The sequence below is a fragment of the Amblyraja radiata genome, chromosome 9 (genome assembly GCF_010909765.2).
Source record: "Amblyraja radiata isolate CabotCenter1 chromosome 9, sAmbRad1.1.pri, whole genome shotgun sequence".
In the NCBI taxonomy this organism is placed as follows: Eukaryota; Metazoa; Chordata; class Chondrichthyes; order Rajiformes; family Rajidae; genus Amblyraja; species Amblyraja radiata.
This window is the reverse complement of record NC_045964.1, coordinates 43,215,300-43,241,436: the sequence shown is the minus strand read 5'-3', so window position 1 is coordinate 43,241,436 and position 26,137 is coordinate 43,215,300. Positions and strand designations below refer to the sequence as shown.

The window sequence follows — 26,137 nt, the reverse complement described above, 5'->3', positions numbered from 1 at the left end:
AGCTCCAGTAAAGAAGCAATGGCGCAGGAAAGGGCGGACAGTCCCGCGGAGTGACAGGAGAAAAGATCAATCTACGCGGTGCTGAACGGCAGGAGAGGAGATCGATCTGCGCACGCGCGATTTTAAAGATTTTATACACCTCGATAACTTTTACATTAGATCACCGATCGGAACGAAACTTGGTGCAACTGCAGCACAGGAGAACGGTGTGTAAGCTGGCGAAAAATCGTAGTGCTATCGCATATCGTTTTTGTGCAAATAGAATGACCGCGCAAACCGGAAAATGACAAGATCAGAGCTTTAGTTATGTATAGATAAATACAATTACTCACCTTTCAGCAGAAATGTGTCACCAAAATACATGTAAACTCAAATTAGATATGTTTATAAAGTATGGAGCTGTTTATTCTCGCTACCCACCCATGAAATTGAAGGCAATCAATTAAAATAGAACAAATTAAATAGAGCGAAATATCTCTGTGAATTATATACCTCAAAAGGATCGATCCAACACCCGTCATTCAAACTTATATTATTTTGCCATATATTGCAAAATAATTGTTCAAATCAATATTCTTTTATATTTAAATTTTTTTTTTTTTTTACATAATCCTACTGTCAGTCAGGACATCTTTGCATTCTCAACACATTGGAAGTGCCAGTTGTTCAGCTGCTGTAGTAAAATTGTTTAAAAATAACATTTAAATAGCGCACATATACACAAATAAAGTTATTTATTCTTACCAAGATTTTTAGTACCTTGATCATGCTGGTTCCACTCAAAGGAATCTGGAAGCTGATATGACATCTCCATCAACTTTGTCAAGTTTCTGTTGCCCCTTATTGGCCCACCAGGCGTTATGTAGGACAGCGAAGGTACCTCTGTGTCATAATCCATGCTGTCCTCATCCAAGTCAATGTCCTCATCTTCATCCTCATCATCTTCCTCCTCCTCTTCATCATCATCTTCCTCTGCAAATATAAGATCACAAAATGTAGGAAGTAATGCAATATGAAAATATATACATCGAAAAGTTATTGAAAATGGTGGTAAACCTAAAAATGTTTTTAAAAATTTGCCCTAAATCTCTTACTTGAACAAAAGAAGACACTGTGTCTCACAGAAGACTCAGAGGATCAGGCAACATCTCTGGAGGACAGGGATAGGAGATATTTCGGGCCGGGACCCTTCTTCAGACATTGTAGTGAGGGGAAGTCTGACAAGTGATACGTGTGTCAGGTGAGGGGGAGTTTATTGGCAGAAAGGTGGACAAAGGTCAGAGATGGAAAGACAAAAGTTGGGAGGTAAGATGACCTGCTAATAAACCCCCCCTCACCTGCATCCATCTCTAGATGAAGACGAGGAATAAACTGACTTTGACCTATCCCCGTCTCTTTTCCAGTTCCCCCCCCCAACTAGTCAGGCTGAAGGGTCTGGATTAGAACTAGAACAAAAACGGGGTTCATGAAACAGATGACAATTACAAGTAGAATTGTAAAAGGGCCAAGAAAAAGTTTTAGGATACACAAGAAACTACAGATGCTGGAATCCTGCATAGAGCACCAAATGCTAGAGTAGCTCAGTGGATTAGGCAGCATCTCTGGGGAAATGCTTAGCAACGTTCTGGTGGGACCCTTCTTCAGAATTTGTAAATTAATGTGTCAATGGAAAAATATTAAACATAATGGAAAAACTATTTTCATCTAAAGCTAGAAGAATGGACAGGAATAGAAAGGCGATGTGGTACATAAAGAGGACCTTTCTGTGGACATATTAAAACCTGGACACTAAGACAGGGTAAAATGAAAAAAATTTAGAATGTCAATGGCAGTAAAAATAAGATAATGCAAACAGAATTAAAATTAAATGAATAGATAGGACAGGTTGCAATGAAACAGCATAAATAACATGAAGTTGGGGTGAAATAATATCCAAGATGCCCTTGTGGAAGAACAAAACAAAATTTCAATTAAGCAGAATAGAAGATAACAGAATTGAGCATGTTTCCACAATTACTCTGCATTTCATCCTGGGCACTTTAGCAGGATTGCCTTATGTATTTGAACTTATCGAGCCATGCAGCACTGAAACTGGCCCATTTGCCCAACTCGTCCATTCCGAACAAGATGCTCCATCTAAGGTAATCCCATTTGTCGGCATTTGGCCCATAGTCCGCAAACCCTTTCCTTTCTATTTACCCTGTCTGTGTCCTTTAAATGTTATTGTATTGTATAAACTGCCTCAACTATTTCATAATTTCATTTATAAAAGGCAGTCAGTTCATATAAAATGGTGTAAAATGAAATCGAAACCCAACCTGACCTGACCTCAGCCAATCTGATTCTCTGCAGAGCTTAAGGTCCGAGAATCTTTTTGACAATATTTTTGCCATCATTCCCCTCACATTGGCCTCCATCAATGCCAGAGTGTGGCCATGCACAAACTGGAGAAATACCTGGAGCACCTAATATTCCACTTGGGTAGCTTACAACCCAACATTGAATTCCAAAATTCAAGTAATAACGCCCCAGACCGTCCCTTTCCTGTGCCCCGCCGCACCGCCACCCCGCACCCATTTTTCCCCATCATGTCAACCCCCCCCCCCTCCCCCACCTCTTCTTTCCATTCCTTTGTACACTTATCTTCCAAATCAGAGTCCCTCATTTTACTTTTCTCTCCTCTCTCTCCCCCCTTACTTTTGCCCACTTCCACCAATATTACTCCTTCTGCATTACTCTTTACTCTCTTTACATTTCACTCTTCCTCTCTACTTATCTGACACCCTTTTGTATTCTTTGTCACTTTTTCCACATCTTCCAACCCAACCTCTCCTGTGAAGAAAGGTCTCGACCCGAAACGTCACCCATTCCTTCTCTCCAGAGATGCTGCCTGTCCCGCTGAGGTAGTCCAGTATTTTGTGTCTACCCTCCCCACTTATGTCCTCCTATCACTGGCCAAGCTTTGTCCTGCTCACACCTCTCTTTTCCAATTTTCTCTCCTCTAGTACAATCAATCTGAAGAAAGGTCCTGGCCCAAAACATCATCTGTTCATTTCCTCCACAGATGCTGCCTCACCCGTCGAGTTCCTCCAGCACTTAGTGTTCTGCTCCAGATTCCAGCATCTGTTGTGTCTACGGTGGATATCTGTGAAATTCTCTGCCACAGAAGGCAGTGAAGGTCAATTCACGGGATGTTTTCAAGAGAGAGTTAGATATAGCACTTTGGGCTAACGGAATCAAGGGATTTGGGGAGAAAGCAGGAACGGAGTACTGATTTTGAATGATCAGCCATGATCATATTGAATGGCGGTGCTGGCTCAAAGGGCCAAATGGCCTACTGCTGCACCTGTTTTATATGTTTACTCCTCACATTAATGCCTGGCTCAGGCTGATCTAAGTTAAGCTCTGATCCAGCTAATCCCTCTTCTGATTCACCAGAGTACAAAGGGGCCTGCCCTAGACATACCAAGCACATACTCAATAAATGATAATTATTCATTCATTATACTAGGTTGGCTCAATCTGACACTGATCAACACAGTTGGATCTCATTGGAATTGGTTTTGTGACACCGCTCTAGAACTTTGTCTATCTTCTTTGTAATTGCAGTTCTGTACTTATTCACAGCATTTTTTTTTAAACAGTTGCAAATTATTTCAAGATCTTCATCCCAAAATAAGCAATAGGCAGTGGCAAGACAAGGAATTATGGGACAGAGATGTGTAGATAGAATTGCATTAAGAGAGCATTGAATCGTAAGAATTCTGCAGTCAGATGCTGTGGAAGCTCAGTCATTGCTTACATTCAAAGCAGTGATTAATGTATCCCTGCATCGTGATGAAGTCAAGGGATATGTAGGCAGGGCAGGAAAATGCTATAGAGATAAAATACCATGTTTAGTGCTGGGGCACACTTAAAAGAACAAATGTTCTACTCCTGTTCTTTCTTAATCTGGCTTTACCACCTCATCAACCTCCTCTCCCCCCCAATTTCTAAGATTTCAAAAACAACTTGCAATGCTATAAACAGAATTATCCCTGCGTTATCTCTCACTAAACTTCAACTGGTTCCCTGTCAGGAACTCGTATCTTAGCAATTTTGCAGGCCTGGTTAACAACAACAATGATTGGCGCCTACTACTCACTGAATCTATGGAGTCATTGTAAATAATAATAATAATAATATATCTTTTATTGTCATTGCACGTCAGTGCAACGAGATTTAGTGTGCAGCTCCACTGATGTACAAGAAAGGTAAATAAATACAATACATAAATAAACAAGCTGAATTGATTGACGTGACCATCTGAGGGAGACTGTCCAAAGGGGGTGGGTGGGGGGGCACTCATTAGGGCCGGTTCAGAGCCGCTATAGCTCTTGGAATGAAACTGTTCCTGAGTCTGGAGGTTCGGGCATAGAAGGCCTTGTAACGTCTGCCGGAGGGAAGTAGTTGAAACAGACCGTGGCAGGGGTGTGATGAGTCCTTATGGATGCTGAGGGCCTTCCTGAGGCACCGCGTGTGGTAGATAGTAGGATACACAAGAACAGAAATAGCAGTAGGGCAAGTAAGAGGAGGTTGTAAGAGAACTACAAAGTATAGGCAGCTGATAACAATGGAGAAGAGGGTTTGACATGACGAGAAAAATATGACAAATTATTAAAAGCATACAAAATTAATGATTTAATTACAAAAGGTTATAAAATCTTTTGAAGCAGACGATACCAGGGCACCGGAGATGTCCTCATTCTTTAGAGAACTGGGGTTCCCCTCTTCAACTATAGATGAGGCTCTCACCAGGGTCTCCTCTATATCCTGCAGCTCCGCTCTTACTCCTCATCCCCCCGCTCGTAACAAGGACAGAGACCCCTTGTCCTCACCTTCCACCCCATCAGCCGTTGCATACAACATATAATCGCCACCTCCAACGGGATCCCTCCACTGGCCGCATCTTCCCATCTCCTCCCCTTTCTGCTTTCCGCAGAGACCATTCCCTCTGTAAATCCCTGGTCAACTCGTCCCTCCCAACCCAACCCACCCCCTCTCTAAGCACTTTCCCTTGCAACCACAGGAAATGTTACAATTGTCGCTTTACCTCCCTCCTCGACTCCATCCAAGGACCCAATCAGTCTTTCCAGGTGAGGCAGAGGTTCACCTGCACCTTCTCCAACCTCATCTACTGCATCCGCTGTTCCAGGTGTCAACTTCTCTACATCGGCGAGACCAAGCGCAGGCTTGGCGATCGCTTCGCCCAACACCTCCGCTCAGTTCGTACTAACTAACCTGATCTCCTGGTTGCTCAGCACTTCAACTCCCCCTCCCATTCTGACCTTTCTGTCCTGGGCCTCCTCCATTGCCAGACTGAAGCCCAGCGCAAATTGCAGGAACAGCACCTCATATTTTGCTTGGGTAGTTTAAACCCCAGCAGTATGAACATTGACCTCTAATTTTAGATAGCTCTGGCTTTCTCCCCCCTTCCCCACCCCCTTCCCAACTCTCCCACAAAGCCTACTGTCTCCACCTCTTCCTTTCTTATTCCCGCCCACCCCCCAACATCAGTCTGAAGAAGGGTCTCGACACGAAACGTCGCCTATTCCTTCTCTTCATAGATGCTGCCTCACCCGCTGAGTTTCTCCAGCATTTTTTTGTCTACTATAAATTCGTTTGGGTTCAGGTCGCAGAGCCAGGCTGTAGAGAGAATTAATTATGAACAAAATACGATGAGTGGCAATCGTAGAATGCGAAAGATAGTCACAAGAAAGTGGAAAGGAAAAGTAAATTTATAAGTTGCACAGATACTAAAATTAAATCCACCAATTGACAAAGATGGGGTCATACCTTCTGACTCTGTGGTGTCCAACATGTATGTCGGCGGCTCTGACTGCCTTATGGATGGTGACGTGGTTACTCCCAATGTTGACAACATGTTGTCTCTCAATACAGGTACCGAAATTGAAGGTGCAGCTTTCGTTACCCCCATTGTTTTTGTGGCAGATGTTTGCAAAGTTGCATGACTGGATTCAGTGCTTAATCGAGCTGTGGCGGCAGATACATTTTTTGTGATTAGATCTGCTGATTTCTGTCTCGGTAGTGCAGTTGCACTAGCCTCGGCTATAAATACAAAATGGCATGTTTAAAAATCGTAACACAAGTTAGCATGACAGAATACAATATAACAACAATGAATGAATTATAGTCATTTTGAATTAAAATCGTCAATATATAAGTAGGTACATTACAGCTGAAGATCAAGTAATAACAAAAATTATACAGTTTGACTGTATAAAAGTACCATAGTGCCTTAGGTTTGGGGGCAATAAATTAAGTCATGCAAGCACAGTGCAGTGAATAGTTCACTTGAGAAACCAATATACCACTCAATAAAATTCTTGCTCTGCAGTGCTGCTTTGTTGAACTAAAAGGTACAATTGTTCCAACTGTTGATCACACAATTAGGTTTTGCTTAATATTTTATTAAACGGGGAAAAATCCTCTGTATATTTTCTGATTGAACACCACATCTTCATGTTTGCAACATTTTAAACCATTTTAAACTCCCTCTCCTGCTGCTACATATACTGCATCATGGAAATCTGTGTACCTTCTGACTCAAGTTTCTCTCCTGAGCTTGATGGTGGCACAGTAGCTTCCACAGATGGTCCAGGTGTTGTTAAGATATGCAGCAATGTTATGTCGGTGGGAACAGAAGCTGCTGCAGAGGTTTTCTTAGTTTTCCTTGATATGGTTTGCAGTGTAGTAGTTCCAGCTGTAGCTGTCTTGGTTATCTTTGTACCAGATGCAATAGCATGCTGCACCACTTCTGTCGGAATAATAGGTGGCATTTCTTTTGTCGAGTTTGTGTTTGCTGTTATGATAAAAGAAAGTTGTTCAACATAAAATGTATATATCAAAACGCACAGAATATTATAACATACTAGGCCAAGTGGGACCCATTTGGGTCCCTGTCACACGGGAGGGCAGGTCCCCGAATGCAATATTCCACCACTCACCCATAGCCCCGAACTGCTCAGGCGCAGCTGACGGGTTCCCGTTGTGACGCCAGATATCCCCGTTGTGATGCGAGTCATGGCAACCCTCCCCAAGTGCGCCTCGCCATCCCTCTTGCTACCGGACAGACGTGGACCCGAGGTCCCCGTGCGAGGCCGCGGGCCGGCGTGGACTCGAGGACTCGAAGGATGCCGCGGGCGGGCATGGACCCGAGGATCATGAGCGAGGCCGCGGACGGGCGTGGAACCGAGTGAGGCCACGTGCGGGCGTGTGTGAAAGGGGCGCCGACCTGAGCCATGGTTCCCGCCGACCTCATTGTGACATCATATCTTTAAAGATGGCGAAGTTAGAATGAAGCATCAAGGAATGCATCAAGCAGTGAGAATGAAGCAGGTCGACCGTTGGGTAGGTGGTGAAGCGTTTGAGGAATGTTCTGGAAATGCAGCCCTCCCCGACGTCACTGGAAGCTTGTGGAATATTCTGTGTGTGAAACAGGCACTGACCCGAGCCATCGTGCCATCAGCAATAAGTCGTGAAATAAAGCATTAAAATCTTAAGTGAAGCTGCTCACTGCTTAGTGGGGAAAAATGCGAGTCGGAATATGTAAAAATGTTATTGTTACTGCGTAGTGTTTTTGCGAAAATATAAAAACACACACATATATACACAAACACACACACATACAGGATGAGAGTTTTTAAGTTATAGAGATGAGATCCCATTGTGATGTGGAACGCTGCTGCGTTTTTGAAAACTGAGTTTAGTTTTATGTAAATGAGATCCCATTGTGATGTAATTGTGGGGTGGAACACTGCCGATGGGCAGTTTTATTTTAAAATGAGTTTTTAAAAAAAATGTAAATGAGATCCCATTGTGATGTAATTGTGGGGTGGAACACTGCTGCTGGCAGTTTATGTAAATGAGATCCCATTGTGACATCATACGCTGCTGACTGCCAGTGCAGATGGAAGAGATTTCTGTCAGTGGTTTTTGTAAAGTTTAAACGTGAATAACTTGTAAAATGTACCATCAATCTGAACAAAACTTGATATGCCACACCACAGGACAATGGTGAGTAAGGTGGGCTAAAATTTGTAGTGCCATCATGTACCGTTTTGGTGTAATTTCAGGATCACACTCACAGACAGACAGACATAATCACAAACATAATAACAAACAGGATGAGAGTTTTCGTAACATATATAGATATAGATAGATGGAACCTGACCGCAACATTCCATTCCAAACAACACAAGAAAAGAACAGCAGAAAGATTTCAGTGGGTCAGGCAACATCTGTGAAGGGAATGGACAGACAACATTCCAGGTCTGGATCCTTCATCAGACCCTGGCCCTAAGATGCTTTTCGGAACATAGACTCAATTTAGTCATTTCTTAAAACTCCACTGCAAATCAGAGAATATTGCAGCCCGTCCCCAAGTGTGCAGTCTAGAAGCAGACATTACACAAATTAAACAGTGTTTCATTCTCAAGCATCACAGATAATTTGTTTTTAAAACATGAACAGATCAGAACACACTTCACGAAAGATACTTCACAATTACTCAGGGTGATGCTAAAATGAACAAGAAAATAAATTAGGTACTGTAATTTTCTACTTGATTGAGGGATACACAAATAAACAAATCATGTAACACTGGTGGGATTGAGGAAACATGCATCCGAACCGCAGTAAAAGGCAGTGTGTCGGTGCTTAGAAATTCAGTTACACAATATCGGCGTGCAGTTTGAAAATTGACTTTCCCCAGCAGTAATGATCATTTCATTTCATCACGTAGGAAATTCGGCCGGCTGCTTCCTGGCATGCGTCATCTTCCCACCATGGTGTAATTTCCCCATCAGTTGCACCTGGGACTACATTAATACCCCTAAAACAACCCAAATACATATTATTTGAGGAAATACAAGCAAATGTATAAGAAAAGGGTACCTACACTGCCTCGAATAAACAAAGTATCGTGAAAAAGGGTCCCGACCTGAAACGTCTCCTATTCATGCCCTCCAGAACTGCTGCCTGACCTACTGAGTTGTTCCAGCACTTTGTTTTCTAAGTGAGATTCCAGCATCTGCAGCCCCTTGCGTATCTAAACTAAATACTCACCCAGCAGGAGAAGCGTTTTGGGCGTTTGTAGCTGGGCATGCTATTTTGTTCCCCCTTGTCTGTCACTCAATTACATGGATGCTTGATAACAGCACTAAATTATTCAGAATCTAACACTGCAAGATTGACAGGCAAACATTCTACTTGCTGGCAATAAACAGCTCAAGCAACGTGGAAGGTTTAGTTTTTATTTAGTTTCGAAATATATAGCATGGAATCAGGACCTTCGTCCCAATCGTGTCCACGCCAACCATCGATCACCTAGTCACACACTAGTTCTACGTTATACCACTCTCTCATCAACTCCCTACACACAAGGCCAATTAACCTACAATGTTTGCGGGGTGATCGCTGATGAAGGGCCCATTTCCACGTTGTATCTCTAAACAACCTCTTCTATTCCAAGGAGAGAATCCAGCATCATCAGTCTACTCGCATAACTCTCACCCATGAATTCTTTGAATAAATCCAGTGGGTTTTCTGTGAAAGTGTGCACTGGTGCAGCATACGGCCACCTCTAAATAGATCAAATAGTGTTGCATGAACTGTTATATGTATATACAAAAAAAAGAGTAAATTTGTCCTATACCTTCTCCAAACCCTTCATAAATTAACTTATTTTATGCTTGTAAATCATTATTAAATTCATAATTATATATATACACTTGTACCTTCCAAAACTTGTTTCTCAGACGGAGGAGTTGTAGACAAAGCAGATTTGACAGCTGGTGTCTCATTTGTCATTGCCAATCTTTCACTCCATCCTTTATGTATTTGGTTGGTAGTTCCAATTATAGCTACTGTACTGGTTACGAGCATTGTCTGTGCAGTTTCTGTAGAAATTGACGGGACCATCTCTGTGATGGCATCCTCCTCGATTGCTGTTGTAACTCCAGATGTGGTAGTCACCTGAAAGGTGTTTGGAGCCTTGCTGTCTGTTATTGCACTCCCCGTAGTTGCCATGATTTCACTCATTGCTCTGCCAGCACTTGGACTGTTGTATTTCCAACTGAAAGAACCACCTGCCGGCTCAATGGTTGCTGGTGTTACTTCTTCATTTCTCAAATTTTCTACATTTGCAATTGTAAATTCTGTGAAATTTAACATTTCCGAAGTCAACGCTGGGATGTCTTTTTTTGAAGTACTTATAGTTTCAATTGTCTTACCAGAAAGAGGCAAAGCTGTAGTGTCATGACTATTTGCCGTGAAGGTTTCACTGCTGGAGTAGGTTGTCCCTGTTGCCTCTCCACTATCTCCAGTTTTGGTGATCAAGCTCAAAAGAGTTGAAATTGTCACCTGCTCAGTCATTTGTTCGTTGTTCTCCATTCCTCCAATTTTCCCTTTGTCAAGAGTGGCTGTTTCATTCAGTGTGACCCCTGTTGTTGTGTCAACATCACTGATATCAGCAGCATGTTTGGAAGTGGAGTTTGGAGTTAAGTTTTTTTCAGTCTGTGGGGTTTTGTTAACATTTTCCGTCTTCGCAGTTACATTCAATTGTTTCTGTAATGGCACAATTGTTGTAGTTGTGAGTAGTGTATCCAGGCTGGATAAGGTGATTACATTTTCATTTTTGTTCTTACTGGTTTGTAGTGTTTCTTCAACAATGCTGGTATTTAATCTTGCAGTAAGCGTTTCTAAAGAGCTGGAACTACTACTAGGAGCAGTGGGACTCACTATTTCTCCACTTATCACTGTAGCAGTTGTCACCGTGTCACTGCCCTCATGGTGGCTTTTAATATCTTCCAGCTTTTCAGTAGAAACCAACATTGGTATGTTCCTTCTATGGTGTTGGCGAATAGTGGAACATTGTAACTCTGGCATGCGAATCAGGATGACCAAGGTAAGCAGGACAGTGTAAAATTCTGTTGATCTCATCATTACCGAATATGCTTAAGTTAAGAAATCGTCCTGATGAGATCTATCTAAAGGAATCTGAAACAAAAATAAACCAATATTATTTCTAAAATATTTATAGAATGCAATTATTAATTGAATTTACACCAATATTTTCAGATGCAACACAACTTTAACCTAGCTGTCACAGTGCCATTCAGTAAGGACTTTCTTAGAAGATTGAGAAGATTTGATATGTCGACAAATACTCTGTTGAATGTCTACAAGTATATAGTAGAGGGTATGGTTGCATCACAGCCTTGTTCATCAACTCCAACGCCTGAGAAGGAAGGAAATTACAGAGAGTGGCACACACTGCCTGGTCCATCAAAGGTACTGACCTCAATCAAAGGGATCCATAGGGGCCGCTGCCTCAAAAAGACAATCAATATCGTCACAGACCCACATCGGCCACGCTGTCATTTTGTTCCCATCTTCAGGAAGACGGTACATGAGCCTTAAAACCATGACCGCCAGATTGAAGTATAGCTTTTTCCCAACAACCATCAGGCTCTTGAACACTATACACTAATCTCAGCAACTATGAACTTCTCTTTCTTTGGTTGCACAAGAGGATTTTCGTTTTTGCACTAGTATTACAGTTAATAATTTAATGTATTTTTTATTGTTGCATTTGCTTGAGGCAGGGTGGGAATAAGTGTTGGCCATATAACAGTAGATTTGCAATAGGTGTCAGTCGATAGTCTATCTCCAATGATGGAGACGGTGAGATCAAGAAAGGGGAGAGAGGCATCAGAGATAGTCCGAGTGAATTTAAAGGAAGGGTAGAAGTTAGTGGTAAATTTAATGAAATCAACAAGTTCTGCATCGGTGCAGGAGGTAGCTCTGATGCAGTCTTTGATCGAGAAAGGGGAGGGAGGTGCTCAAGCGAGAAACAGCAATGAACTGTAGCCTGACGCTTGTGTTTCTGTTATCCAGATAGTCGAGAGCAGAGTGGAGAGACAGTGAACTAGCTTCTTCTGTTAACCTGTTGTGGAATAGTCAAATTAAAGCAAATCTAGGTAATTTCTAAGGCAGGGATCGATTCATATCACACCTCTCGAAACACTTCATTACAGTGGAGGCAAATGCAACTGGATGAAATTCACAGAGGCAGGTCACTGTGCTCTTCTTGCGTATTTGTGCAACAGATGCCCTTTTAAAGCAGGGGGTTGGGTTGAAACTCAGACCGCATTAGTTGAAGTCCTTGAATCCTTCATAAATTGGTCAGCACAGGCCTTTACAGGGTTGTCATCTGGGCTGGACGTGCCTGGAACATGCTGTCAAAGAAGGTGGCTGAAGCAGAAACCATACCAATGTTTAAGAGGCACCCAGACAGGCAGAGGAACAGGCAGGGAATAGTGTAATATAGATTTGGTGCAGGCAGATGGGATTAGTTTAATTTGCAGTCATGGTCAGTACAAATCATGGGCTAAAGGGCCCATTCCTGTGCTGCACTGTTTTATTTACCCTCCACCGTGCAAAAAACTGATTGGTGGATAGAATGGTTGTTGTAAATTCCCCTTTAAGAAAGTGGTTATTAGGAGATTCAGGATGGAGTTAATAGACACGTAAAAGAAAATAGGTTTCTGGGAAATAATGGGACAATAGGATTGACGAGATTATTCCAAGAGCCAACATTCCCTTGGTGGGCCAATGGCCTCCTTCCATGTCATAAAAACTGGAATCATCAGATATTGCTTGTCCTTAATTAAAAGTTCCCGCATCCAGCGTATAAGGCAAGGATAGTCACCACTTTCCAATTATACAGATTTGACAAAAACAATAGGGATAGTTCATCCATGACTTTAAAAGAGCAAGTAGGTTTAGGAACCAAACATAATTTTACAATCAACCAACTGAATTAATTGATATTGAATAAGAAATTCAAATTTAAGGTCAAACTTTATAATAGTAAACTCATGTTTATCTGGTGTTTATGTGTCTGAAATTCTCATGCAACTGACAAAGGTTTCTAAGATTACAAAGCAATTTCATAATTTTTTTCAAAAACGTAAATTTGATTTTGTTGCGCTGAGTTCAAATTGCATTCTGAATTTGACATTTAGACTTAAATTACTTTAGATTATGTTGTAGCCAGGCTGGGCTACACGTAAAAGTTTATTCCTGCATAACATTGTTTTGTTTTTATGCAAATGTAATGATTTTATTTCAATCATTATGCAAAACATTTTTAGTTATTTTATGTTTACACAGAATTGCAGTGCAGATGGAGGCCGATTAGCAGCAACATGCTCTGAAGATCTAATTAAAAAAAGGAACTGCAGATGGTGTTTTTTACAAAAAAAGACAAACTACTGGAGTAACTCAGCAGGTCAGGCAGCATCTATGCAGCATGTGGATAGCTGACGTTTCAGGTCAGGCCCCTTCTTGAGACCGATTGTGAGGTGGGGGGGGGGGGGGGTGGGGGGGAAGGTGACAAGAAAGCTGGAAGAGACGAGGGGCAGGCTAAAGCCTGGCAGATAATAGGTTGATAAAGGTGAGGGGGGGTTACTGAGAGGCAGATGGTCGGACAAAGTAAAAAATGAAAAGACAGAAGGTGTGATACAAAAGGATTGAAGCATTGTAAATTGTGAAGTAGAGGAAGGGATACACGTGGAAGGGGAGGGGGAGGAATGTGGTGGAGGGGGGGCATGAGTTTTGTAGTAACCTGATATTGGAGAATTCAAATGTTCGTACTGTTGGGTTGTTAGCTACCCAAGTGGAATATGAGGTGCTGTTCCTCCAGTTTGTGTGTGGCCTCACTTTGGCAATGGAGGAGGCTATACGCAGGACAGAAAGGTCAGTATGGGAATGTGAAGAGGAGTTAAACTGGTTAGCAACCAGGAGATCCAGTAGGCCATGGCGGAATGAGCGCAAGTGTTTGGCGAAACGGTTGCCGAGTCTACACGTATTCTCACCGATGTATAGAAGGCCACATCAGGAACACCAGATGCAGTAGATGAGGATAGAGGAGGTGCACATGAATATCTATCTCATCTGGAAGGACTGCTGGGGTCCCACCTAGCCGTGGGATCACATTGGAGGTGACAGAAATGGCGGAGGATGATATATTGGATACGGAGGCAGGTGGGGGGGGGGGGGGGGGGGGGGGGGGGGGGGGGGGGGGGGGGCGAGGACCAGGAGTACTCTATCCTGTTCCATCTCAGGGGAGGGAGAGCAGAACTACAGGACACAGAGCAGATTCAGGTAAGGGATCAATCCCATTGGTATGGAACATTTGCATTTTTCAGCTTGAAATTGTGCAATATGGTACATACTGTAGCGAGTCTTTTAACTTACACTTGAATGCAATATAAATGCTTTAAATTGGATTGGAGCGTTTTTGAAAGGGGAGAGGCTGTGCGATCACTGATCACTGGCCTTGGGGGTACCCGGTGAGGGAGTGGAGCAACCGAGTGGGGAGAGGGTGTGAAAGAAGGGTGTCCCCCCTCCCAGGGTTTTAGTGCACTGTAGAAGTATGATTTCAATGTTTTTTGTATGAAGTATTTTTAAGAGGTAATTTTAAGGGGTAACTTTATCCACACAAAGGGTGATGGGTGTATGGGACAAGCTGCCAGATGAGGTAGTTGAGGCAGGGACCATCCCAACATTTAAGAAAAAGTTAGACTGATACATGGATAGGACAGGTTTGGACCAAAAGCAGGTGGCGTAACTGGGACATGTTGGCGGGTGTGGGCAAGTTGCACCGAAGGGCCTGTTTTCACACTGTATCACTCTATGACTACATTATACCTCCACCATGCATGAATGCTTCAAAATCAAGTGATCGAGTTTTATTGCCATATACTCAAGCATAGAAACATAGAAAATAGGTGCAGGAATAGGCCATCGGACCCTTCGAGCCAGCACTGCCATTCAATATGATCATGGCTATTCATCTAAAATCAGTACCTCTTTCCTGTTTATTCCCCCATATCCCTTGATGTCGTTAGCCCCAAGAACTAAATGTAACTCTCTCTTGAAAACATCCAGTGAATTGGCCTGCACTGCCTTCTGTGGCAGAGAATTACACAGATTTACAACTCTCTGCGTGAAGAAAGTTTGTTCTCATCTCAATCCTAACTGGCCCCCCCTTTATTCTTAAACCGTGACCCATGGTTCTGAACGCCCCCAACCTCGGGAACATTTTTCCTGCAGTTACAGTAAGTGAAAATCTAGCAGGCAAGCAGGATGCTTTCACTAACCACCCCCATTTGAAGTCCACTATCTTCCACCGTATCTACCCAGTGCTTGGTACCTACTTCCAGCAGCCACTGGTTGTCCTCTAGGATGCACCGAGCCGCAGCCTGATCCATGCCGGTCACCTGGGCGAATTCGGCACAGAGACTCTCACGGCAGCGGCGCAACGCTTCGACGCCTCCGACGGCCCGGGACTCTTGCACTGAGGCTGCTCCATGGCCGGAGCTGCAGTGAGCGACTCGCCAGCCCGGCAAACACTCGCCAGCCCCGCTCCCCGTCCGCATCTGTCCCCGCCGCTGCTTCTGCTTCCAATACCCGCGGCCCATGCAGTTGATATGAGTTTTGAAATTTTCGTTGATCACAGAATTTCTCACAACAGAGCGAGAGAAATTTGTGATCAGCGTGAGAATTTGGTGAAATGCGTGATTCTCACGGCTTATGGCTGGGATTTGGCAGCCCTGCCTCTCTAATCCCCCTCGACTAAAGAGACGATGAAAAAAGAAGAGAAGAGAGCAGAAAAAACAGAGAAAAAAAAGAAGAAGAAAGAAGAGAGAAAAAGAGAGAGAGAAAGAGGAAAAGAGAAAGGAAAAAAGAGAGAGAAGGAAGAAAAGAGAGCGGAGAGAAGGAGAAAGAGAAAAAGAGAAGAGGAGAAGAGAGCAAGGAGAGGAAAAAGAGAGAAGAGAGGGAAGAAAAAAGAGAGGAAGAGAGAAAAGGAAAGAGAGAGAAAGAATAGAGAGAGGAAAGACGAGAGAGAGAGAAAAAGAGAAAAGAGAGAGAGATTAAAAAAGAGAAAAGAGAAAAAGAGAGAGGCCAAGAGCGAAAGAAAGGAGAAGAAAAAAGAGAGAAACAAGGCGAGAGAGAGAAAAGGAGAAACGAAGAGAGAAAGAAAAGAAGAAGAGACGAGGAAGAAAGAGAGAACAAAGAGAAAGAGAAGAGAGAAGCGAAGAGAAAAAAGCAGAGGAAAAAAAAAGAGAAGAGCAAAAGAGAGCGCCACAGGGAAAGAAAAGAAAATCAAGAGGAAACAGGGGCGAACAGAAAAACAAGAAGCCAGAGATCGACCTCGAAAAAACCAACCTACTCTCAAGCTCTTCTCTTCACCTATCCCCCCCCCACTCTCCCCATTCACGCCCCCTCTCTCTCTCCCCACTGTCTCCTTCCCCTCTCTCTCTCTCCACCTCCCTTTGAGAGTCTGTCCCTTCGGCACAGAGACTCTCGCAGCAGCGGCACAACGCTTCCGACGCTTCAGACGGCCCTGGACACTCGCACTGTCCGGAGTGCTCTATGGCCAGAGCTGCAGCGTCAGCCCCACAAACACTCAACAGCGCCGCAAACACTCGCCAGTCCCGGCACCCCACATCTGTTCCCGCATCTGTTCCCGCAGCGGACCATGCAGTTTATCCGATTTTTTAAATTTTCGTTGATCACAACATTTCTCACCACTGAGCGTGAGAAATTTCTGATCAGCGTGAGGGCGTGAGAGTTTGCTTGAGGGCGTGAGTCTCACGCTCAAAGCGTGAGAGTTGGCAGCCCTGCAATCTATGGCAGCAGGATGAAACCACATTTACTAAAGAAAGAGGACATTTCGGATGTCCTAGAATGGAAAGCCTCATCTTGGGAGCAGATGCAGTAGAGACAGAGAAATTAAAAGTAGGGGATAAGGTCTTTGCAAGAGGTGTGGTGGGAAGAACTATTGTCCAGGTAACTATGGGAGTCAGTAGGTATGTAGTAGATGTCAGTCGATAGTCTATCCCCCTATGATGGAGCCAGAGATCAAGAAAGGGGAGAGAGGTGTCACAGATAGTCCAAGTGAACTTAAGGGAAGAGAAGAAGTTAATAGTAAAGTTAATGAAATCAATGCATTCTGCACCAGTGCAGGAGGTAGCTGTGATGCAGTCTTCGATGTAGTGAAGAGTTATAGGATGGTGCCAGTGTACGTTTGGAACAAGGACTGTTTGTACTTAGAGAAGAGTGGGAACGGGAACTAATGATAAAAATTACGAAGGTTACATGGGAAAAGTACTTGATATATATTCACAAATGTTCGATTAATGTAAGACATAATCTAATTCATTGAAACATTTTACATAGATTATATTATTCAAAAACAAGATTGAACAAATTTTATCCAAATATATCCCCCATTTGTGATAAATGTTTATCCCAAAATGCAACTATAACACACTCTTTTGTTTCCTGCATAAAACTTTATAGATTTTAGAGTGATATTTTTGAAATATATACAAAATTATTTAAGATAAGAATGGAACCTAATACTCAAATGATTATATTTGGAGTAATGGAAGATGGGAATAAATTGAACACATCTCAAAATTTATTTTTTAATTATGGTTTAATAATAGCAAAAAAATTAATACTTAAATTTTGGAAAATTACATCAATGCCAACGCTTAAAATGTGGATTGCAAGTATGTTGGACACCGCACATCTTGAGGAAATGCGATTCCTCCTAATGGATAAATCAGACCAATTCATAACGAGTTGGTCTCCATTTGTCGTCTTTTTGGAATCATATGATGCAACACAATTGTAAAAGCTAACCGTTTCAGGACTGGACGAGGGATGGTCAAGATTATAAACAATGATCTCCTTACTTCTTTTCTTTATGTCTTATTCTCTTTTCCTATTTTCTTTTCCTCAACTTTCTTCACTCATTCGTCTTTTTTCTTTTTCTGCACACACTATATATCTCACGTCTTTCTATCCTTTACTATCTAATTTCATTTTCTTATTCTTATCTTTCTTTATTATTAAAAAAAAAAGTTGCACATAAAATGTATTATGAAAATATTTGGTGCCATATGATTGTACTTACTTCTAATAAATTAAAATATTTTTAAAAAATAATAAAATTTTAATTTTTTTAAAAAAAGGACTGTTTGTCGTAACCGAGCAAACGGCAGGCATAGCTGGGACCCATACGAGTGCCCGTGGCTACACCTTTAACTTGGAGAAAGTGAGAGGAGTCAAAGTAGAAGCTGTTGCGGGTGAGGACAAGTCCGTCATGCATTAATAGAGGGAAATTGATTGGGTCTCTGAACAAGGAAAAAACGAGGAAGGCCTTGAGACCTTCCTCATCAGGGATGAAGGTGTCGGGGGACTGGACGTCCATGGTAAAGATGAGGCAATGGAGGACTAGAAATGGAAAGTTATTGAAGAGATGAAGGGCGTGGGAAGGGACTGGACAAAGCGGTATAGAATGGAATCAAGGTATTTTGAGATGAGTTCTATGGGGCAGAGGCAGGCGGAAACAATGGAGTTTTCTATTTGTTTGTCCTGTTTGTGGATTTTGGGAAGGAGATCGAAGCGGGCCATGATGGCTGGGAAATGATAAAGGTTGGAGGCTGTGGGGGACATGGCCAGAGGTGATGAAGTTGAAAACAGTCTGGGAAATGATGGTCTAAAGATCTAGCACTTCATGTAACAGGAGTTTATAGTCACTTGATAATATTTTTACTGTATTTCACATTAATAGAATTGCAGTGTAAAAAATTATTTAAAATAGATGACTATAATTCTGCAGGTAGACACAAAATGCTGGAGTAAATCAGAAATCGAGACCCTTCTTCAGACTGGAGGGTCTCAACCCGAAACGCCACCCATTCCTTCTCTCCATAGATGCTGCCTGTCCCGCTGAGTTACTCCAGCATTTTGTGTCTACCTTCGATTTAAACCAGCATCTGCAATTCTTTCCTACAATATAATTCTGCAATTTAGTTTAGTTTGGTTTATTATTGTCACAGTACAGCTTTTTTGTTGCCTGCTATCCAGTCGGCGATAAGGCTATACATGATTATAATCAAGCCATCCACAGTGTACAGACGCAGGATAAATGGAATAATGTTCAGTGCAAGATAAAGCCCATTAAAGTACAAGGGTTAGCCTCTTTCCTAACCAAAAACCCTGGTGGACAGATCCATTCGCGTTGCTTTGAATGCTCGCGCCGCTGCTTACAACTCCAGCCTGGCATCCGGCAACATGGATAACTACAAGTCAGAGTCCGATAGACTGCGAAGGGCGGTGAAGGACGCAAAAAGGAGATGCAGGGAGAGGATGGAGTCGCAGATGGAGCAGCGTGACACTAGACGCCTATGCCAGGGGCTACAGATTATAACTAATTACCAGAGCAGCCCCCCTTAACCGGGAGTGGGCGAGAAATAATATTGGGTAGGCTAATGGGACTGAAGGATGATAAATCCACAGGGCCTGATGGTCTGCATCCCAGGGTCCTCAGGGAGGTGGCTCTAGAAATAGTGGACACATTGGTGATAATTTTCCAATGTTCAATAGATTCAGGATCAGTTCCTGTGGATTGGAGGATAGCTAATGTTATCCCACTTTTCAAGAAAGGAGCGAGTGAGAAAACGGGGAATTACAGAGCAGTTAGCCTGACTTCGGTGGTGGGAAAGATGCTGGAGTCAATTATTAAAGAGGTAATAATGGGGCATTTGGATAGCAGTAAAAGGATTAGTCCAAGTCAGCATGGATTTTTGAAAGGAAAATCATGCTTGACTAATCTTCTGGAATTTTTTGAGGATGTGACAAGTAAAATGGATGAAGGGGAGCCAGTGGATGTAGTATATCTAGACTTTCAGAAAGCCTTTGTTAAGGTCCCGCACGGGAGACTGGTGATTAAAATTAGAGCGCATGGTATTTGGGGTAGGGTGTTGACGTGGATAGAAAATTGGTTGGCAGACAGGAAGAAAAGAGTAGGAGTGAACGGATCCTTTTCAGAATGGCAGGCAGTGGCAAGTGGAGTGTCGCAAGGCTCGGTGTTGGGGCCGCAACTGTTTACCATATATATTAATGATTTCAAAGAGGGAATTAGGAGCAACACTAGCAAGTTTGCGGATGACACAAAGCTGGGTGGCATTGTGAACTGTGAAGAGGATGTTAGGAGGTTGCAGAGTGACCTGGACAGGTTGAGTGAGTGGGCAGATGCATGGCAGATGCAGTGTAATATAGATAAATATGAGGTTATCCACTTTGGTGGCAAAAACAAGGGGGCAGATTATTATCTCAATGGGGTTAGGTTAGGTAAGGGGGAGGTGCAGCTAGACCTCGGTGTACTTGTACTGTGGCAGGGAATTCCACAAATTTACAACTCTCTGGGTGAAAACGTTTTTTTCTCACCTCAGTCTTAAATGGCCTCCCTTTTATTCTAAGACTGTGGCCCCTGGTTCTGGACTCGCCCAACATTGGGGACATTTTTCCTGCATCTAGCTTGTCCAGTCCTTTTATAAGTTTCTATAAGATTCCCCCCTCATCCGTCTAAACTCCAGCGAATACAAGCCTAGTCTTTTCATCTTTCCTCATATGACAGTCCCGCCATCCCAGGGATCAATCTCGTGAACCTACGCTGCACTGCCCCCAATCACAAGGATGTCCTTCCTCAAATTAGGAGACCAAAACTGTACACAATACTCCAGCCCATTGTGGGGGGATGTTTTTATGTTTATTGTTAAATTCTTTAATGTTGTGTCTTATCTTTATCTGTGTGCTGCATGGCAAGTCAAATTTCACTACACCAATTGGTGTATGTGATAATAAATGTCCTTTGTAGATGTGGTCTTACCAGAGCCCTATACAACTGCAGAAGAACCACTTTAGCTTTCTTCACTGCATGCTGTACCTGCACGCCAACTTTCAGTGACTGGTGTAAAGGACACACAGGTCTCGCCGCACCTCCCCCTTACCTAAACTAACCCCATTGAGATAATAATCTGTCCCTTTGTTTTTGCCGCCAAAGTGGATAACCTCAAATTTATCTATATTATACTGCATCTGCCACGCATCTGTCCACTCACTCAACCTGTCCAGGTCACCCTGCAACCTCCCAACATCCTCTTCACAGTTCACGCTGCCACTCAGCTTTGTGTCATTTCACACTGCCACCCAGCTTTGTGTCAAGAGTAAAATAAGTTTGCCCTCTGTTATAGGGTTCTCTACATATTGCTGAGGAAACATTCCTGAACTCGTTTGATAAATTCCACCCCAACTAAGCCCTTGGCACTATGACAATTACAGTCAATTTCGGGAAAGTTAAAATCCCCTACTATGTCAACCTATTAGTCTTGCAGCCGTCTGCAATGGCCTGGTATATTGATTCTTTTCATACCCATTGACTATTTTGGTGGCCTATAGTACACTGCCAAAAAGGTGATCATCCCCTTTTTATTTCACAGCTCCACACATATCGTCTCACTGGATGTAACATCAGTAATGGCATCTCCAACTACTGCCATGACATTATCCTTAATCAATAAAGCAATACCCCTCCTCTCTTACCTCCACTTCTATCTTGCCTGTAGCACCTGTATCCTGGAACATTGCTGCCAATCCTGTCCCTTTCATAGCCAGGTTTCCGTATCAGCCACCGTAACGTCCCAGTCGCATGTACCTATCCACACTCAGAATTCATCCGCCTTACTCGTTAGGCCTCTCGCATTAGAATAAATGCAATTCAATCCAAAAGTCCTTCCTCACTCCTTGTCATGATCCAGTCTATCCTGCCACTGAACTTTCTTTCATCACCTTCCATACGGACTTCCAGCCTCTCACCTGCTTCAATCCTGCATTGGACCCCCCTCCCTTGCCAATCTAGTTTAAACCCACCCAAGAAACACTACTCTATTGGTTCTCCTCCAGTTCAGGTGCAACCCTGTACAGTTTATTTTGTATTCTTGTACAGGTCACCTCTGGCCCAGAAGAGATCCCAATGATCCAAAAATCTGAATCCCTGCCCCCCTGCACCAACTCCTCAGCCACACATTTATCTGTCCTATCTCCCTGTCCATACCCTCATTAGCATATGGCACCAGGAGTAATCGATAGATCACTACCCTAGAGGTTCTGCTTTTTTTACTTTGTGCCCAACTCCCCATATTCATTTTACAGGACCTCATCTCTCTTTGTACCCATGTCATTTGTGCCAACTCGCACAAATTCTGGCTGCTGCCCTGATCAATTGTCACACAGCCAGAACAGTAAAAAAAACTGGTGACTTTCACAGTAAGATGTAGACAGGATGGCACAGCTGCAGTATGGTTACATGTGGTTGAACAGCGCGCTGACATTCACATTTAGCTCTGGAGATAAGGAGCAGTCACTTTGATAGAATGCTAGTTTGTCGCTGGTGCCTATGGAGTTGCACACTAGTGAAGGAAAGAATGCTTTTGATAGAGGGAAAATGAATTGAAACTATGAGATAATAAAAACATGTTTGATGAATGCTTGCGAAAAAAATATTTTCACAACAGGAAGGCAAAATTAACAATTAATATCCACCTAGTTATTAAATTAAACATTGATGATTCAGGATATTTTGCAACAACACAAGTTTCGGGTCACAGTTCCTTACAAACAAAAGTTTAAAAAAAATCTTAAATGTGGTGTCACAAGGATTGTCAGAGAGAAGGCGAGCTGCTGGAAGCCCTACAGCAGCCTCGGGATCAGGCATCACTTGAAGAGGCCAAGCACGTGGATTGTTGTCCTGTGACGGCACAGAGCGATGGAGCAGCAGGAATAGACATTGACAACATCTGGCCATGTCGTCCTTGTCATCCTCTGCAACACCAACACATTGCTGCCGCCAGGACAATGGGCCTTAATGGTCAAGTTAAGACTCTACATGTTTACCAACTTTGAACTTGAAGGCTACAAGTTGGCACTGGAAACATGGCGACTCTTGTATACTGTCTCAGTGTAATTCACTATTCTTGTGCTTTTGTACTCAAGTATGATTGTGCCCATGTACAGTAAGATTTTTACTCAACTGTTTGCAAAAAAAAATTCACTTTACCTAGGTATATGTGAACATTTCCTGGAAGAGGCAAAGATAGCTTTATACCAACATCCCTTAACAGCTTGCTCAAGAATGCAATGACTGCAACTGTGGTCCAAAGCAAGCAATCTGACTGCCATAGAGAATACAGAGAGACAATACACAGGCAGGAGATACTAATATAACATGATTTATTTGCATTAATAAGAGATATTTAGTCAAGTAAGGAATATTTGCAGGGTTGGAGGGACAATTAGCAAAACGTTTGTCGTTTCACTTTTGTGTTTTCGTAATAATTACAGTGAATGCCATACTGACAAGTGGTCTTCGTTCACCTTCAGAACGAGAATATCGTAACTCACATGAGAAGCCACAAAAGGAATATTTTTCAACTATTGAAAGCAAGAATGAGAAAAAAATTGTTATCTGGTCAGTTTTATTTTTATCTTTGTACTGCATCATTTATTTTGTCTGCAATAATTCATTTATTTTTTAATACTGCAACCAAGAACAGTTTTAAGCAGTGATATGCCCTTCAGGTAGTCTCTGCTTTCTTCTCCCCTTCTCAGCTTTCCCTCAGCCCACTGTCTCCGCCTCTTCCTTTCTTCTTCCCGCCCCCCCCCACCCTCACATCAGTCTGAAGAAGGGCCTCGACCCGAAACGTTGCCCATTTCCTTCGCTCCATAGATGCTGAGTTTCTCCAGCATTTTTGTCTACCTTTGCCCTTCTGCATTGTTCTGTGCACGTAAATCTGATGCAGATTGACAGTTGAAATGTCTACTCAATGAAGACCTACAAGTTGAACAACTAGTGACCCCTGATCAACTTTGTCTCATTTTTTTCAATGGGTTTGCTGCAATTGCAATATAACTGCAAAGCTACATTATCAAGTTATGGAAGAGTTGTGGTAATTCTGTATTACATTTCTTTTTTTAATAATAAAGCTAGATTAAACTGGAAAATTACTTGCTTCAATCATTTTCAAAGTTTGAACTGATTACTGCTTGTTAACACCAGACCTGAGCTTATAATCATATTTATTTATTGTTTTGATAAAGTTATTCATTAAAAATGTGTTGATTGTAATCATGTATAATCTTTTCTTTGTGTAGGAAGGAACGGCAGATGCTGTTTAAAATCGAAGATAGACACAACATGCTGGAGTAACTCAGTGGGACAGGCAGCATCTCTGGAGAGAAGGAATGGGTGACGTTTCGGGTCGAGATCAGTCTGAAGAAGGGTCTTGTCCCGAAACGTCTCCCATTCCTTCTCTCCAGAGATGCTGCCTGTCCCGCTGAGTTACTCTAGCATTTTGTGTCTATCTTCATTATAATCTTTTCTTTGACTGAAAAGCACACAAAAGCTTTTTACTGTACCTGGTAATAAATAATAAACCAATCTATACTAGGAATGAACCTACATCTACGTAACTGTGGTTTTGCTTATTTATATCTAAATGGAGATGGAAGGAGGCAAAGATTATTGAATTATTAATACCTTCGTTAAATGCTAACATATTTAGACAACCAAATTAAAATGTGACATGAAAGCCTCTGCAATAAAGAGCCATCAACCATCTTTTAAAGATGCTTGTTATGTTTTGATGGAGTGGTGGGAGGGAAGAGTATGTCAATTCGCACAGGAAAGAAAGCAAAACCATAGGTGACCATTTCGAACTGAAAGGGATAAAATCAAATCACACAAACAAATCTACAGATTTGCCCTCTAGGAAACAGAATTAAATGCAAAATGTTATCATGTAAAATAAAATTGGAAAAATTAAAATATAACAATGAATTGCAGAACTTCATCTAAAAATATTAAACCTGGCAACATGTCACATAAATACTAATTTTGCTATTTAAAATATCAAGGTCCTCAATCGTTTAATTGGATACCTTACGCCAGGGGTGGGGTAAAAAAGGAAATCTAGACTAGATCAGTCTGCAGTAGAGGTAGGTCATTTTCATAAGGTTACATATTCTTGTGCAATTCCGTTTGACACATGTTACAAGGCCGGCAAGAAAATATTGCTGCTAAACCTGGTATACAGCATCTGTACACATGCCCGTTGCAAAGAGACAGCTCTTGGCAACTGAACGTAACGGGACAACCGAACGCAATGACCACAGTTAACGCTTCAGGATTGAAACTATTTCTCCCCCAATATTAAACCTTAATTACTCAAAGGGCAAACAGAATGCTGTTGAAAGGAAGCCAGGGTTGCAATTTATTACGAATTCTGTTATTTCTGTAGAAGGAACACAAACCTTCGATGAAATATTTATCTCCTTCAGATTTATATTCTTACGGAGAGATACAAGACCATCCTAATTTATGCAGCTGGTATGCTTTCTGTTGTCTTAATTCACTGGTTACATGTAATTTCGTAGCACTGCTATTGATAACAATGAAATAATAATCTGGTGATTTAAAAATGAAATCTGCACTTACCGGTTTCATTTACATTCTTTATTTGACTGCGAATTATTTCAATGCATCTGTTTTTAGTGTCGTTCGCTGAAAATGATTCTCAACCCTCGTCACCGGCTCTGTCTCTGCTCCACCACGTCGTGCGTTTTGAATGAAGCAGTGCACGCCCAGTCTTAAGTGTCCGCAGCCACACAGGCTGTGGGCCAGCCCTCTGCCAATCTCGCTTCTTCATTAACACAACTGCAAAGGCTGGAAACAATGTTTTCTGAAACATTCACCTAAAATGACATAATTGCCCCGTGGCAATAAAAAAAGAAAGAAACCGATGATGACAACGTCTCCTCCAGAGATTCAGCTCAACAATCACCATTTGTTGTTAATTAAGGGAAAGGCGCAGTCTGGTTATTTAATGCAGTGATTTTCTGATCTCGCGTTGGAGTTTGTGGGGAAACTTAAGGTAAAGGTGCGATATTGTTGAAACTGCTGATGCGGAATATCGGTTTATTCCATGTGACAGGGCACAACATACTTGAAAGACACGGTGACCTCCGAACACCCATGGTTTTACAATAGACCAGAAAATACTTCCCCTGGAATAAAAGGGGTTGAGGAGGGAGCGTAACTGAGTGCAGGTGAGGGAACAAACAAACCTTCAGCCCAATCCAACCCTCTACCCTTCCT

The 26,137-nt window shown here is 42.4% G+C and overlaps 1 protein-coding gene across 2 annotated transcripts in view; it reads right to left on the bottom strand.

Annotated features, from left to right (window-relative positions):
* armh4 (armadillo like helical domain containing 4) overlaps window positions 1-25,721 on the bottom strand; it is an 81,293-nt gene extending 55,572 nt beyond the window's left edge. Inside the window, exons 1-5 of one of the 2 annotated variants that reach the window (XM_033027201.1) lie at window positions 25,478-25,721; window positions 9,798-11,058; window positions 6,599-6,862; window positions 5,836-6,108; window positions 745-972 (exon numbers count right to left, since the gene is read on the bottom strand). In XM_033027201.1, the coding sequence (XP_032883092.1) occupies window positions 745-972; window positions 5,836-6,108; window positions 6,599-6,862; window positions 9,798-11,004 (1,972 nt within the window). In that variant the 5' untranslated portion in view covers window positions 11,005-11,058; window positions 25,478-25,721. The remainder of the gene's footprint in view (window positions 1-744; window positions 973-5,835; window positions 6,109-6,598; window positions 6,863-9,797; window positions 11,059-25,477) is intronic. The other variant, XM_033027202.1, reaches the window with a different exon arrangement.
* Window positions 25,722-26,137: the final 416 nt, after the last annotated feature.